Source organism: Nerophis ophidion, linkage group LG07 (assembly GCF_033978795.1).
Source record: "Nerophis ophidion isolate RoL-2023_Sa linkage group LG07, RoL_Noph_v1.0, whole genome shotgun sequence".
Lineage (NCBI taxonomy): Eukaryota > Metazoa > Chordata > Actinopteri > Syngnathiformes > Syngnathidae > Nerophis > Nerophis ophidion.
In genome coordinates, this window is record NC_084617.1 from 22,272,141 (window position 1) to 22,290,200 (window position 18,060).

Consider the following 18,060-nt stretch of genomic DNA (forward strand, 5'->3'; position numbering starts at 1 on the left):
GTATGTATGTATATATATATATATGTGTGTATGTATGTTTGTGTATATATATATATATACATTAGGTCAGGAAAAAACACAGAAGCTATATCATCCCTATAAGCCTGTTTTGCAGGTTTCCCTGGCTTGTAGGGATGAAATACCCTCTGTGTTTTTTCCTGACCTAACATATAGTCCGCCCTACCCCGTATTGAGCACTGTATAAAGGATAAACCACAGAAACCTTGACTATATATATATATATTGATTCAAAATCAATATTTTTAATAACATAGGGTGCCAGTTCTAGGATTAACTACATTCCTCCATAAAATAGGTAATCAGCTCTGATAAATGTTTATAGTACTTAAAAGAAAATTGGTTTTGTTTAATAAACTTCTACCCAAATGTTTAAAAAATTCCAGTAAAAAGTATTTGTGACACCAGGGAACATGCTTTATCAGTATCATACTGCAAATTCCCGCTTTGAAAAGCCGCGCACTACAAAACGTGCACATTTTAGACATCGCTTCAATAAAAAAAAATTGCATTTTTATTTATGAATTTCAATTTTTTTTCAGTATCAAATGATTCAATCTGGTCAAATGTTTTTACAGTTTAAATAAGGATTTTTTTTGCAAACAATGTTAATAAAAGTATACATTTTTTGTAAGTTACTCTATACATTTTTATTTCTTGTTCATAAAAATACAATGTTATGCAGAAGTGTACTTATAACCATGTTTGACAAACACGGCACTAATGTAGTGTGCTGCCTTTACATGCTGTATAAATGTGTGTGAGTGTACGCGTGTGTGTGTGTGTTCCTGTATTTCTACACTACTTGGGACAACAAAAAGGATAAGTAGCTTCCATATGAGGAGGTGTGAACAAGTTAGGACATAAATCATGGTTCCAATAAGAAAAAACATTGCATCTAATAGAGAGCCAAATACTAGAGTCTGTGAACATTGCTCCAAAGTCAGGATTTTTTGTTGATTTAACGTGCATACAAAAGTAGACATTGACAGGTGCAAAGGCGGCAATATATGATGAAAGAAGACGGCAGCTAAAGAAGGACTTCCCTATTCATCCCTGAAAAAACCCGCCAGGTGAACAGCAGATTTTACAACTTCCGGTGCTGACGTAACACAAACCGCGTCCCATACGTGACCATAGGATGAACAAATACACTACGGTACTAAGACTATAGTGGCCATTAACAGTTAGCTTCTACAGCTGAGTTGTCCAAAGTGCGGCACAGGGGCCACCTGTGGTCCGTGACTCGTTTGTCATTGGCCTTAAGCACATTACAAAAAACAAATATTTGCATAGTATGTATATATTATTAATGTTGTAAATACAAATATATATATATATATATATATATATATATATATATAGAAAGGGCGGTCCTAAAGAGGGAGGCATTTTTTGGAGGTCTCAAGAAGGTAAGAAATACAAGAATGTGTGTGTGTGTGTGTGTGTGTGTGTCCTTGCGGTCTTGTGTCTCCATCCACACGTTGTAGCTGTCATGTCTGCAGGAAGAGTTCAAGGATCCATCAAAGCCGGCCAGTGGGGGTTCACACATCATGACTGAGATAATGAGGTTTCTCACTGTGTGTGTGTGTGTGTGTGTGTGTGTGTGCGTGTGTGTGTTTGTGTGTGATTTGATGAAACACATGACTAACACTTCGTCGTGGGGGCCGCGTGCCTGGGAGACAAAGTAGAGGGGGAAGTTCCTTTCCTAAAGGTTACGCTAGATCAGGGGTTCTTAACTGTTTTGATCTCGGGGCTCAAGTTTTCCACTACATGGGGGACCGGGACCCACTCAAACACCAACACTGAATTAGTAATCCTACTCTTGATTTAATTGTCTTCAATAATTATGTCCAACCTGCTTGCAGATTGAAAGGATAAACTTTGTGAAAATGTGTCAATCACAATTATTATTATTGAGGCTTAGGTCAGACTGATTACAAAAATAAATACTAATTCAAAATGATGCAAACCAATGAATAATGAATGTACATACAATTACCAGTGCTAAATTCTAACTAAATTAATAATGAATTATAATAAGCTGTCAATAAAATTAAATACAGCTTCACCACTTTAGTCATCATTTTTGCGCTTAAGAAACTTCTCCAGGACTTTAGCTCCAGGCTTCTTCTGTTTGTTTGATATTGTCATTACTGCCACAAGTGGTGGAAAACTGCATTACAACTGAGTACCTCCGAAGCCCATACGGACCACAGCTGAGAAACAGATATTCTTTGGTGGCCCTCTATGGGGCGCTCTCGGCCCAACAATGGTTAAGAAACACTGCGCTGGATGTTGATCCCAGATGTTGTCTTTAAGAATGAAGATTGCTGGAAAGTCGGAATCAGGCGATGATCTTGTTGTTTATTAAAGGGTAACATTGGAAATACACATTATTATTTCTGATTTATTACACGCTCTCCCTTCTTCCTAAAGTGATGAGAAAATCCAAGTTTATTGAAAAAGCCCCCCCCCCCAAAAAAAAGATTAAGACTGTGAGGCTATGGTAAATATTTATGTTTATATATTTATGATTTCATTTAAAAAGGTTAAATGCTTTCTAACGTCATGTTCATTTGAGTCCGTGTCAGCGTTTTATTGCACTGAGGAGAGCGACCTCTCAAATACACTGATGGTGTTCGCGTGACCCCAAAGGAGGCGGGGCTTACACCTCCGACTCTAGGCTGGAGACCCTCCCCCAGGGCTTTGGCACAAACGGACTGTTCAGCCTGCGCGCCACCAGAACCTGCCTGCGCTCCCTGCTCGCCGAGCCGTGGTCCTCCCTGTCCGCCCCGAGCATACTGTTCTGGTAGGCCGCGGGCCTGTCGCTCGCGCGAGACAGCATGGCGGCGTGCTCGGGGCAGTGGCTGGCGCACGGGAACAGGTGGCACACGTCTTTGGGGCCGTCGTAGAAGTGCGGCGCCGCCTGGGCCAGCGGGCCCACGTAGACCGGCAAGTCCGTGTAGGAGTTTAGGTAGGTGGAGTAGTGTCTGTGCACCACCGTGGACGAGGAGCGGCGCAGGGCGGCGGCGTTCTGCAGCATGGCCTCCCTGTACGAGGGCAGCCGCGTGGAGTCCGAGTACTTGAGTTTCTGCTTATAGGGGTAGGAGCCCATGTGAGCCGGGTCCAAGTAGGCGGGCTCGGCGGCCAGAGGGTAGCAGGTCAGGTTGTGGCCCAGGCTGCCGTAGAACTTGTGGGGCTTGGGGTCCGGCACCACTACGCGTGGGAACAGGTCGGGCATGTCGGCGCGAGATGACGAGGACGTGGACGGCTTGGTCTCGTCCACTTGCCGAATGCGCTCGTTGCCCCACGTGGCTTTGAGGAAGGAGGCGCGGCGGTTCAGCTTATCCTTCCCCAGCAGCGGCACGTCGTCCATCTCGGGCTCCAAGTAGGACTTCATGCAGGAGTTGCAGCTGGCGGCGGCGGCGGGGTAATGTCCCGCGGCGGTCGCCATGGCGGCAGCATCCGGGGCGTGGTTGTTCAGGAGCTGGTTGGCCCTCAGCTCGGCCAAGCAAGACCGAGGTTCGTCGTAGTCGACTCGCGCTCTCGGGTCGGCAGGGTCAAACATGTAGCTGTGGCTCCGCCTCCTCCGGCTCACGTAGTCAGGGGGGAAGCTCAGCTTCCTCCTGAGGGGGGGTTTGTGCTCCAGGTAGACGTTGGGTACCTGTATTTCTCTGTAGGGGATGAAGGGCGATGTTGGGTGGCGGATCGGGTTCTCCACATACAGCCTGCTGCCGTGGTGGGGGTTGCCGGTGGCGGGGGGCGCGGCGTCGGCCATGGCGAGGTGGGGCGTGCTGAGGCTGGAGATGGGCAGCGTCCTCTCCAAGACGTGTTGGTGGTTGCGGGCGGGCAGCGTGTAGCGGAGCGGCGTGGGCCGGGTCACCACACGAGGCTTATCCAGCAGCGGCTGCGTGACGCTGTCGCCGTAGTGCACGGGGAAGGTGGGGGTGCGGCTCCTCTGCGGGAACGGCGAGTGGTTGTCGCTGATGCTGGAGATGTAGGGCAGGCGGCAGTGGGACATGTCGCCGCCGGCGGCGGCGGCGGCCATGCGAGGCGGGAGGCCGGCCCGCACGTTGTCGGCTCCGCGCCTGCTCCACGTCTCCAAGGTCTTGGTGGCGCTGTCCAGAGAATTCTCCACCCTGGCGGAGGACACCATGTCCTTGGCCGTCTTCAGCATCTTCAGCATGTTGGCCTGGGAGTAGTTGGTGGTCACATCGGGACTTGGGATGCTGCCGTTACGATCAGACTGCTCCACGCCGTTGAAGCAGCTGTAGATGCCCTGCACACAAACACACACCTGTGGTCACATGACATGACTACAAACCAAGACGTTCCATAAGTACATTCAATAAGTGTACTTAGCTGCTGTATGTGGGAATGTTGGCAATGGCTTTGTACACTTACTGGCGATAATAATTGTAGTATTTCACATGGGTGCCAACCTTTGGGCAATTCCGAATCTTGGGGTGACGATCCCATCCAAAATTGATTCTCATTTTAATAATGATTCTCAAAACAGGTTACAGGTTAGAAAAACTCCTTCTGGTTGCACAGAGATGGTAGCATATATATATATATATATATATATATATATATATATATATATATATATAGGCTTCACTGTGGCAGAGGGGTTAGTGCGTCTGCCTCACAATACGAAGGTCCTGAAATTCTGGGTTCAAATCCAGGCTTGGGATCTTTCTGTGTGGAGTTTGCATGTTCTCCCCGTGAATGCGTGGGTTCCTTCCGGGTACTCCGGCTTCCTCCCACTTCCAAAGACATGCACCTGGGGATAGGTTGATTGGCAACACTAAATTGGCCCTAGTGTGTGAATGTGATTGTGAATGTTGTCTGTCTATCTGTGTTGGCCCTGCGATGAGGTGGCGACTTGTCCAGGGTCTACCCCGCCTTCCGCCCGATTGTAGCTGAGATAGGCGCCAGCGCCCCCCGCGACCCCAAAAGGGAATAAGCGGTAGGAAATGGATGGGATGGATGGATGGATATATATATATATATATATATATATATATATATATATATATAAGGATGATCAAGACTTCATTTGGGATGTGAATCAATCTTTTTATGCACCTGAATTATTCACGTTTTATTTCTATTTACCAATACAACTTTTTCACTTCCCAAACAATACCGATATTGGAGTGTTGAGTATCGACCCAATACGATATCAGAAGGAATCATACACACTTGTATTACTTTGTAGTGTCAAATGCTAGAAAAGGTTTGACCAAGTGAAATGAGTCAGAGAACAATGCTCCCGTCCAAAGGCAAAACCCAGTAACTCAATTTTGGTCAAAACTGAGCTGATAATAATTTTGGAGTTCCTAGGTGATATGCTTTACATTAGTGTATGCGATATTGTAATTTGTTCCGTAAGTAAGCTGTTACGCGCATGGCAGGACCTAGCAACTACCACATAACCGCGTAGATACAACAGAAAAACCTAGTATCTCAAGGGACCAATCGGAGCCTCTTTGTCAGTCGCCTTATTGTCTTTAATGAGACATTTGCACGAATGGGGGCCGACGGTCAACCTGATTATGTGATATTATGGCACGAGGGGATATTTGGAAGATTGGCCCAGGACGTTGCAAGCACCTTCATTAAATGTATTGTTCTTTATTCTTCCCCTTGCATACTCTTTTGGGCAGATAACTGTGGAGGTCAAAATAAAAACTGGACGCTGTACACGGCTCTTGCCCAATGTGCAAACGCAGAATGGGGTCCACCCGAGATTGGGATAAAGTATCTGGAGAAAGGGCACACTTTCATTAGAGCAGATTCAATCCATGGCTCAATTGGCAAGAAAATGAAAGCTCAAGAAAACATCTATACGTTTGATGACTTTGTAGATCTTTGTAAGACAGCATCAAGATGGATTGGTTTTCCTTTGTTTTCTCAAAATCAGCTAGAAGTTAGTTACTAGGTTTTGCCTTTGGACCATAGAATGGTAGGTATGACAAAAAACAACCTATTTATTATTAACTGTTTGGAATGGACCTATGTGGTCTTTAAGTCGAAGAGGAGTGGTAATGTTTTTTTTTGGCAACACCTACTGGCCACAATAGTTCATGAAGTTGTTGATATGGACCAATGTGCTGTTTTACACTACAATATAGTTGAATGATTATTATGTTTGTCCAGCTTGTGTGTGCTCAGTTGTGGTGTAGCTGCGAGCTCCTAGTAGCCTATAGCATGTTTACCTTTTGTAACTGACTTTATTCTGTTAACTGGCTGTCCAGCTTTGCACAAGTAAACACCCTGCAAGATTACTTGTATCGCACTTGATATCACATTTTTCTGCCGATATCCGACCGATATCAATACCAGATCGGGACACTACTTACACCTCATTATTTCAAGTTATTCTCTCCCTCTTCTCAACATAGCGAAGAAGAAGACGCTTGAGAGTGTTAAGTGTCCATCAATGCACACTCAACATACTGAGTGCTTGGAGTGTAACAATGACAGTGTACTTACTGCAGGTGGCTGGACTCACAAGTACACCCATTGAGATTCAGCAACAAGTTTATTAGCTCCACTATCATACTTCAAATTTTATAATTTCATCATTTTAAGTGGGAAAAGGCCAACAAAATACTCATGAAGTGTTATAGTAGTTACAGAAGTGAAAATGATAGAAAAAGGTGTTGATGTTGACAAGAACAAACGCAACTGCTGATGCTTGCACTTCTTCGCCGCATTTTATTGTACGCTCGCTCTTACACACACACACACACACACACACACACACACACACACACACACACACACGCTTAATGGGGCAATTTAAATGCAGTTGCTTCGGGATCACAAGCGCCGCCGTATTTCAGTCTAGTTATTTTATAGCTTAAATCCGCTTTTATTTATCGACATTGTTTTGGGGTTGCTTCATTTGCACCCTGACTGTTATATTTCGCACGCTGGCCGTGACAAGTTCATCGTTTTTTTAATGTACACGTTGAAATATCGACCACGGCAGAAGAAAACCTTGTGAGTGCTAATCACTTCTAAGCTAACTACATATATGTATATATATATATATATATATGTATATATATATATATTTATTCATATATACATATATATGTATATATATACATATATATATATATATATATATATATATATATATATATATATATATATATATATATATATATATGTATACACATACAACCGTATTTCCTTGAATTGCCGCAGGGCATATAGTATGCGCCTGCCTTGAATTACCGCCTGGTCAAACTTCATCCCCTCTCATAATTTTCCAAATGGAGGAGGCTGATTTCAATACCGGTAATTTGAAATCGCAAAAAGGGAAGAAGGTTAAGAGCTATTCAGTAGGATTTAAGGTCCAAGCTTACATCACACAAAAATTTTTACTGCATACCTTTGGTAATTGCCGGAGTGAGAAGAGGTTTTGAAATAATTAGCGCATGCTTACTTTTACCACATGCCTTTGGTAAGCGCAGGAGTGAGAAGAGGTTTTAAATTAATTAGCGCCCTGGCCGCAATTCAAGGAAATACGGTATATATATATATATATATATATATATATATATATATATATATATATATATATATATATATATATATATATATATACATATATACATATACATGTATATGTATGTATATATACATATATTTGTACCTGGGGATAGGTTGATTGGCAACACTAAATTGGCCCTAGTGTGTGAATGTAAGTGTGAATGTTGTCTGTCTATCTGTGTTGGCCCTGCGATGAGGTAGCGACTTGTCCAGGGTGTACCCCGCCTTCCGCCCGATTGTAGCTGAGGGAATAAGCGGCAGAAAATGGGTGGGGGGGGTGGGTATATATATATATATACATATATATATATATATATATATATATATATATATATATATATATATATATATATATATATGTATATATATATATACACCTGTATATGTTAGGTCAGGAAAAAACACATAGGCGATTTCATCCCTACAAGCCTGTGTCGCAGGTTTCCCTGCTCTTCAGGGGATTTTATGTATACTGAACAAAAATACAAACACAAAACTTTTTATAAACAAAACTCCTATTTTTCATGAGTTAAACTCAAAGATGTACAACTTTTACTATATACACAAAAGACCTATTACTCTCAAAAATTGTTTTCACATCTGTCTAAATCTGTATTAGTGAGCATTTCTTCTTTGCCAAGATAATCCATCCCACCTCACAGGTGTGGTATATCAAGATGCTGATTAAACGGTATGATTATTACACAGGTGTGTCTTAGGCTGCCCACAATTAAAGGCCAATCTAAAATGTGAAGTTTTTTACACAGATGTCGCTAATTTCCCAGCCGTACACCTTGGAATCGTATAACTTGGTACACGACACATGTTAACGTTAGGACACTGACTTTTTAACGGCACACCTTTGACTCATCCAACAGCTGGCATGACACACACTAGCTGTTAGCATCCCAAAGTTAGCATGCTAATGTTAACATGGTAACATTAACATGCTAACATTTCAGACAATTTTTCAGCCATACACCTCAGAGGCCTAACACCTGGTACGTGACGCATTGTGACCCTTGGGTTGCTAACGTTAGCATTTCAGTTCGGCTAGCGCATATCGCAGCTCGCACGTCTCTAGTTTAGTTAAGTTAAGTTAAGTTTTAATAAAAAACATTTAAATGACCTTTGCCCTCTCATCTGATCAATCTTACATTATTGTGTATGAAAAAGTGGAATTATTATGAATTCAATATTTTCAGAGTTAAAACGTTAATAAAACATTTTCATTAACATAATAAGAGCCATCTAGACATGAAAAAACCTTTACACTAGACTATCCATCCATCCATCCATTTTCTACCGTTTATTCCCTTCGGGGTTGCGGGTGCGCAGGAGCCTATCTCAGCTACAATCGGGCGGAAGGCCGGGTACACCCTGGACAAGTCGCCACCTCATCACAGGGCCAACACAGACAGACAGACAACATTCACACTCACATTCACACACCAGGGCCAATTTAGTGTTGCCAATCAACCCAATGTAAAGGCCTATTGAAACCCACTACTACCCACCACGCAGTCTGATAGTTTACACATCAATGATGAAATATTAACATTGCAACACATGCCAATACGGCCGGTTTAGTTTACTAAATTACCGTTTTAAATTTCCCGCGGAGTTTCTTGTTGAAAATGTCGCGGAATGATGACGCGTATGATGACGCGTGTTTGGGCCTTAATTGGTTGGAGGGGACATACTAGCTCAGCACCACTTACGGCTAAAAGTCGTCTCTCTTCATCACATAATTACACAGTAATTTAGACATCTGTGTTGCTGAATCTTTTGCATTTTGTTCAATTAATAATGGAGACTATAAAGAACAATGCTGTTGGTGGAAAGCGGTGTATTGCAGCTGTCTTTAGCACCGAGACACAGCCGGTGTTTTTTTGTTTGTTGTGAAGCTTTAACACAGAGCGGTCAAGCGAACATGTTTCTCTACGTCAACCAGCATGTTTTTGGATGGGGAAATTGTGATATTTTTCTTACCGGAGACATCAGTGGATTGTGCGTCCTCCTGCAGTAGCTTTCAAAAAAGCTACTTGGCTCCTCGGCTTTTCTCTGAGACACTGACGTGTTCACCGCAGCCATCCGACTTTGAGGTATGTCTTTACAATCTCACTAAAACACTATTAAAACAATAAGCAGATAAGGGATCTTCCAGAATTATCCTAGTAAATGTGTCTAATTACATCTGCCACCGCCCGGAGCCTTCGCTTTTTATTTTATTTTATTATATATATTTTTTTTTTAGTCCTTCACTATCAATATCCTCATCCACGAATCTTTCATCCTCGCCCAAATTAATGGGGAAATTGTCGCTTTCTCGGTCCGAATTACTCTTACTGCTGGTGGCTCCCATTATAAACAATGGGAGGATGTGTGGAGCCCTCACACCGGTGACGTCATGCGCAAATACTTCCGGTAAAGCCTAAGCTTTTTTATTAGCGACCAAGAGTTGCGAACTTTACCGTTGATGTTCTCTACTGAATCCTTTCAGCAAAAATATAGCAATATCGCGAAATGATCAAGTATGACACATAGAATGGACCTGCTATCCCCGTTTAAATAAGAACATCTAATTTCAGTGGGCCTTGTAATAATGCTGTTTGAGGCTCAGCCAATCAGAGGCCACGATACTGAACAGTGTGCTATATTGGTTTGGTCTAATCCAATGGTCGATGATATCGTATTATTGATATTTTTATGCTTTATTTAGCCCACAATATATGTAAAATATGTACAAAAAATAGTTTGAAGCGTGATGTGGCAAGGGACGATCACAATGACGTGCAGTTGTTTCAAATGTCTTGCCGTGCCTCAAATGTTTTTTTTTTGGAGAATTCTTCAACTCACCCTGCTGATGGCCAGGAGGAAGTCGAGGCGATCCGACTTGCGCACCGAGTGCCGGAGCTTCCAGTAGAGCAGGTGCTCCCAGGCGAAGACCAGCAGGCTGAGGCCCATGGCCACCAGCAGCATGTAGAAGACGCCCGCCATGTTGTCGATGTCCAGCTTGCTGCTCATCACCTCCTTCTTCTCGTTGCGGCAGATGCCCGTCAGCCACACCGTCTGCAGCTTCTGGGTGTCGCCTGCGCACGACAAGTACACACACTTACACACCACACGCACACGTTTTTTTGCGTTTAATCTTGTGAACTCATTTCGGCATCGAATTATGTTGAATATTTCATTGAATACAAATTTGTGAGCAACATTTTGGTGTAAAAATTCAGTTTGTTAAAATACACCGCTTAAAAATTCAGCGTGTAAAAATTGAGTGAGAAATATTTGTTTCTCCAAAACTCAAGACCCATTTGGGTAAATAAAGATTGAAGCAATCCATCCCGTTTCAGAACCAGCCAATGAGGTGCTTTCGTGTTAAGCAACCAACATTTTTGCATTGAATTTTTTTCCACTGAAATTTTTTTACACTTAATTTGTTTTACACCGACATTTTTTAAGCGGTAAAAAAAATGGATGGATGAAAGGATACATTTTCCATCCATCCATCCATTTTTCTACCGCTTGTCCCTTTTGGGGTCGCTGGAACCTATCTCAGCTACAATCAGGCGGAAGGCTGCGTACACCCTGGACAAGTCACCACCTCATCAAGGAGGATACATTTTTATTCACAGATTATTTTGCACATAATCTTTCTGCACTGAATATTTTACACTGGATATCTCTGCACCAATTTTTTTTATACTGAATTTTTTACATTGATTTTTATACAGTAAACAATTTTTTTCTGCACCAAATTGTTTTTACAAAAAGGGACAAGCGGTAGGAGATGGATGGATGGATGGGTTTTTTTAAGCGGTAATAAAATGGATGGATGAAAAGATAAATTTTTATTCACAGATTATTTTGAACAGAATTTTTCTGCACTGAATTTTTTTACAATGGATATTTCTGCACAATCTTTTTTTACACTGAATTTTTACACTGAAATTTTTACATTGATTTTTATACAGTTAACTGATTTTTTTTTGCACCAAATTGTTTTTACACTGAGTGCAGTTGGGATAGGCTCCAGCACCCCCCGCGACCTCAAAAGGGACACGGGGGTAGAAAATAGATGGTTGAAAGTTTACATTTTTATTCACAGATTTTTTTTGCACAGAATTTTTCTGCACTGATTTTTTTACACTGGAGATTTCTGCAACATATTTTTTTACACTGAAATTTTTTACGTTGATTTTTATGCAGTAAACTGAATTTTTCTGCACCAAATTGTTTTAGCACTGAGCGCAGTTGGGTTAGGCACCAGCACTCTTGTAATCCTGAGAGAGACAAGCGATAAAAAAATAGATGGATGAATGGATTTTTATTCACAGATTTTATTTGCACTTTTTTACACATATTTTCAGCAGCAAATGTTCTTTCACAGATTTTTTAGGAACTTAATTTGTTTTTACACTGAATTTTTCTGCACCTGTTTTTTTATACTGGATGTTTACAGACTGATTTTTTTTTTACATTGATTGTTATACAGTAAACATATTTTTAATGCACCTAATTATTTTACAAATAACTATTTTTTACACTGAGTGCAGTTGAGAAAGGCACCAGCCCCCTTGTAACCCCGAGAGAAACAAGCCCTAAAAATGGATGGATCAATTCATCCATCCATTTTCTACCACTTGTCCCTTTCGGGGTCGCGATGGGTGCTGGAGCTTATCTCAACTGAATTCGGGCGGTAGGCGGGGTACACCCTGGAAAAGGTGCCACCACATCGCAGGATGAATGAATATATAAATTTTTATCCACGGATTATTTTTTGCACTGAATTTTTCTGCAATTAAGTTTTTTACACATGTTTTTTCTGCAGCAAATTTCACACTGAATTTTTCTGCATTAAATTTTTTTTACACTTGATTTTTATGCACCAATTTTTTTACATTGAATGTTTACACTGAATTTTTTATATTGATTTTTGTACAGTAAACAGAATTTTTCGGCACCGAAATTTACACAAACATTTTTTTTTACACTAAGTGCATCTGGGATAGAGCGTAACCCCGAAAGAAACAAGCGCTAACAAATTGATGGATGAACGGATTTATTTTTATCCACCGGTTTTACTTTTGCACTGAATTTTTCTGCAGTGAACTTTTTTACACCATTTTTTTCAGCAGCAAACATTTTTTACGCTGATTTTTTCTGCACTGATTTTTTTTACACTGATTTTTTTTGCACCATTTTTTTCACTGCATGTTTGTTGCACCACTTTTTTACATATAATGTTTTTTTTACATTGAGTTTTTTTCATACACAAACTGACTTTTTCTGCACCAAATTGTTTTTACACTGAATTCTTTTTTTGCCCCCCTGTGACTCTGAGAGAAGAAAAAGCTAAAAATGGATGGATCAATGAATTAATTTTTCCTCACAGATTTTTTTGCACTGAATTTTTCTGCAATTCATTTTTTTTCTCAGAATGTTTTTTACACAAAATTTGTCGGCAGCAAATTTTTGGACACTGAATTTTTCTGCACTCAATTTTTTTACACTGATTTTTATACACTGAGTTTTTCTTCACTTAATTGTATTCACACTGAATTTTTTTGCTGTAATTTTTTTACACTGAATTATTCTGCACCATATTTTTACACTGCATTTTTTTACATATAATTATCTTTTACATTGATTTTTATAAACTTTATTTTATAGCAATGCATTGTTTTCACAATGAATTTTTTTATAGTGATTTTTTTTTTACAAACTGAATTTTAAAACACTGTATTTTAACAAACTGAATTTTTAAACACACACATTTTGCTCGCAACTTTTAAGTCAAGGAAACTGTCAGGATAACTAGATGTAAAAAAAAAAAATGACGTTCACAAAATTCCAACACAAAAACTTCAGTTGTGATGACTGATGATTGTTTTATGGCAGCATCATGATAAATCTACGGACTGGGAGTTTGCAAACGTGTTCCTTCAAGTGGAAGAATGTGTAAATGACACAAATGGCGTTGATGTTTGGCCAACATAAGCGCGGTGTCAATTATCTGAGTAACTTGTAGAAAGGAACGTACCGTCTGCCAGGAACTGAAGCAGGGCAAGGTCAATAGGTCGTTTCCAGCGCGAGTCCTTCTGCAAGGCGATGCCATAGCCGGTGGTTGCAAACACTTTCCCGCTGCCAATGGTCACCAGCTTGCAGCCCTCGTCTTTGCCCGCCATGTAGTTCAGCACGGCGGCGTCGTAGATAAAGGCGTCCAGTTTGCTTGGGGGGGACAACCGAGTTAGTGGACAGTGAGACTCCGAACACTTCTGCTGTGGCCCTTGGGGGACATTTACCCGGTTTTGAGGCTGTTGAGGGCGTCCTCCACCCCCTTCTGGTTGTACTTGACCATGTGCGAGTGCATCTCCGGGTAGTTGCTGCGGATGTTGCGCTCCGTGCTGCCGTTAGGGACCGTCCCGAAGCGGAACGGAGGGTACTGCTCTTGTGGCTTTTGGAACTGGGAGGAGAGGAGATAAATGGATGAATTTTTATTCACAAAATGTTTCTGCACTGCATTTTTTTACACAGATTTTTTTTTATACTGAATTTCTCTGCACCATTTTTCTTTTACCCTACATTTTAAAATAAATAAATGGGTTGTACTTGTATAGCACTTTTCTACTTTCAAGGTACTCAAAGCGCTTTGACACTACTTCCACATTTACTCATTCACACACACATTCACACACTGATGGAGGGACCTGCCATGCAAGGCGCTAACCAGCACCCATCAGGAGCAAGGGTGAAGTGTCTTGCTCAGGACACAACGGACGTGACGAGGTTGGTACTAGGTGGGGATTGAACCAGGGACCCTTGGGTTGCGCACGGCCACTCTTCCACTGCGCCACGCCGTCCCTTTTTACATACTGAATTTTTCTGTACCATTTTTTTTTTTACACTCAAGTTTTAAGTTATATTCTGAACGTAATTGTTTTCACCCTGAATGCAACAGGGATAGGCACCAGCCCCCCTGTAACCCTGAGAGAGACAATCAGTTAAAAAAAATGCATGGAAACATTTTTAGTCGCAAATTGTTTTGCACTGAATTTTCTGCAATGAACATTTTAACACAGAATTTTTTTACATAATTTTTTTTCACGGAATCTTTCTTTACTGATTGTTTTTACACAATTTTTTTTCTGCACCACATTTTTCAATCAATCAATCAATCAATCAATCAATGTTTATTTATACAGCCCTAAATCACAAATGTCTCAAAGGACTGTAAAAACCATTACGACTACGACATCCTCGGAAGAACCCACAAAAGGGCAAGGAAAACTCACACCCAGTGGGCAGGGAGAATTCACATCCAGTGGGACGCCAGTGACAATGCTGACTATGAGAAACCTTGGAGAGGACCTCAGATGTGGGCAACCCCCCCCCCCCCCCCCCTCTAGGGGACCAAAAGCAATGGATGTCGAGCGGGTCTAACATGATACTGTGAAAGTTCAATCCATAGTGGCTCCAAGACAGCAGCGAGAGTCCCGTCCACAGGAAACCATCACAAGCGGATCAGCAGCGTAGAGATGTCCCCAACCGATACAGGCGAGCGGTCCATCCTGGGTCCCGACGAGCGGTCCATCCTGGGTCTCGACTCTGGACAGTCAGTACTTCATCCATGGTCATCGGACCGGACCCCCTCCACAAGGGAGGTGGGGACATAGGAGAAAGAAAAGAAGCGGCAGATCAACTGGTCTAAAAAGGAGGTCTACTCAAAGGCTAGAGTATACAGATGAGTTTTAAGATGAGACTTAAATGCTTCTACTGAGGTAGCATCTCGAACTGTTACCGGGAGGGCATTCCAGAGTACTGGAGCCCGAACGGAAAACGCTCTATAGCCCGCAGACTTTTTTTGAGCTCTAGGAATCACTAATAAGCCGGAGTCTTTTGAACGCAGATTTCTTGCCGGGACATACGGTACAATACAATCGGCAAGATAGGCTGGAGCTAGACCGTGTAGTATTTTATACGTAAGTAGTAAAACCTTAAAGTCACATCTTAAGTGCACAGGAAGCCAGTGCAGGTGAGCCAGTACAGGCGTAATATGATCAAACTTTCTTGTTCTTGTCAAAAGTCTAGCAGCCGCATTTTGTACCAACTGTAATCTTTTAATGCTAGACATGGGGAGACCCGAAAATAATACGTTACAGTAATCGAGACGAGACGTAACAAACGCATGGATAATGATCTCGGCGTCTTTAGTGGACAAAATGGAGCGAATTTTAGCGATATTACGGAGATGAAAGAAGGCCGTTTTAGTAACGCTTTTAATGTGTGACTCAAAGGAGAGAGTTGTGTCGAAGATAATACCCAGATTTTTTACAGAGTCACCTTGTTTTATTATTTGGTTGTCAAATTTTAAAGTTGTATTATTAAATAGAGGTCGGTGTCTAGCAGGACCGATAATCAGCATTTCCGTTTTTTTGGCATTAAGTTGCAAAAAGTTAGCGGACATCCATTGTTTAATTTCATTAAGACACGCTTCCAACTGACTACAGTCCGGCGTGTTGGTCAGCTTTAGGGGCATGTAAAGTTGGGTGTCATCAGCATAACAGTGAAAGCTAATACCGTATTTGCGTATGACGTCACCTAGCGGCAGCATGTAGATGCTGAAGAGTACAGGGCCAAGGACCGAACCCTGGGGAACTCCACACGTTACCTTAACATAGTCCGAGGTCACACTGTTATAGGAGACGCACTGCATCCTATCAGTAAGATAAGAGTTAAACCATGACAGGGCTGAGTCTGACATACCAATTCGTATTTCGATACGCTCTAATAAAATATTATGATCGACGGTATCGAAAGCAGTGCTAAGATCGAGGAGCAGCAACATAGATGACGCATCAGAGTCCATCGTTAGCAATAGATCATTGGTCAATCTTATAGTCTACATCAGCGTTTCTTAACCATTCAGTGGCCCCTAGAGGGCCGCCAAAAATATTTCTCAGTGGTGGTTTGTACTCAGTTGAAGTTTCTTTAGCGCAAAAATTATGACTGTGGTGGTGACGCTGTATTTTTATTTACACTTTAATTTTATTGACAATCTATTTAGTAAAATACAAATCATCATTATTCATTATTAACTTAATTAGAATTCCTCCCTTCATTTGCAGTATATTTCATTAGTATTTTTGTGTTGTAATCAGCCTGACCTAAGCCTTGATAATAATCTTTGTTATTAACACATGCTTTCACATCACTTGCCAAGGTTTATTCTGTTCAACTATAAGTAGGTTAAATATAATTATTGAATACGACTAAAATCAAGAGTAAGATGACTAATTCATTGTTAATAGTCACTGACATATAACATGGATTTTATATCTTGAAAGAAAGAAGAACAAGGAGCAGCTCACACAGTCTCATACTTTCTGTAACATCCAAGAAGAAATCCTGTCAGCCATTTTGAAACATTTCTCAGCTATGATCTACATGAAGGAGCCCAGAATTGTTTTAATCTGGATCACAATCTGGATTCAGGACTTGCATAGGTGGAGGTCTGCTATGGAGGTTTATTTGTGTCTTTGTTACAAGAACATTCTGTATTTTCATGTACATTCTGAGGCTATGTCTACACTAAGCCGGATAACCCCTTAAACAAATAATTATTTAGCCTAAACCCCGTTTCAGCCACACTAAAACAGCGTTTAAGGTCCCACTCCTTGGATTATTTTTTACACGGGTAAGTGCGCCGTGTATTTCTTGAATCTCCGGCTCTTAGCTTTGTATTGACTCATTGATCGTTTACAAACTGAGTTGGGAGAGGAAGTGACGCCAGAAATACCGGGGTCACACAGGAAGTGATGTCAGAAAAAATGCACCAAAACAACCAGAGCTAACCACTGGAGGCGAGTCATCCAGACATGCCCGTGTTTCTCCTTCTTCTACATGTACAGACGCTTGTGGAAATCACACGTGAGTACCTTAAGAGAAGAAAACGTGCATTTGCAGCTATTTGGGATACAACACTTCTCAGACGGCAAGAGAACTTTCCAATGTCCAGGTCAGCTGTGATTTTACTTACCGAAAAACTTTGTCCATTTGTCAGAGGAGAGACAACGAGAATGCGGGCTTCCGTGGATGTGATAAAAAAAGGTAGCGTTTGCTTTGTATTACCCGGCCGTCGAGTGAAGACTACGGAAAACATTGCAGACTGTATCAGTTATTGTCCGCCAAGTGTGTCATGGACTCAACGTCTAGGTCCGGAGTATATAAAGTCACCAAAAAGGAATGGACAATGAAGGTGAAGGCAAAAGAGTGATGAGTGTCCTGACCAGATACTTAGATCCCTTAATTTGATTGATGTATAATATTCTTTATCACATTGTTTACGGGTCTAATAAGTGAATCTACTAATAAAAGTTTCAATCAATCAATCAAAAGTGTAAAGGAAAAAAAACACTTTTTATTTTAACCGTACTTCCCGTCAAAATCCTAAAGACTGATCGC

General features: G+C 41.4%; 1 protein-coding gene across 1 annotated transcript in view; it reads right to left on the reverse strand.

Annotated features, from left to right (window-relative positions):
- Window positions 1–2,364: 2,364 nt before the first annotated feature.
- grin2ca (glutamate receptor, ionotropic, N-methyl D-aspartate 2Ca) overlaps window positions 2,365–18,060 on the reverse strand; it is a 140,149-nt gene continuing 124,453 nt past the window's right edge. The window contains exons 10-13 of the mRNA XM_061905670.1: window positions 13,902–14,062; window positions 13,640–13,827; window positions 10,453–10,685; window positions 2,365–4,300 (exon numbers count right to left, since the gene is read on the reverse strand). Of these exons, the coding sequence (XP_061761654.1) occupies window positions 2,687–4,300; window positions 10,453–10,685; window positions 13,640–13,827; window positions 13,902–14,062 (2,196 nt within the window). The 3' untranslated portion in view covers window positions 2,365–2,686. The remainder of the gene's footprint in view (window positions 4,301–10,452; window positions 10,686–13,639; window positions 13,828–13,901; window positions 14,063–18,060) is intronic.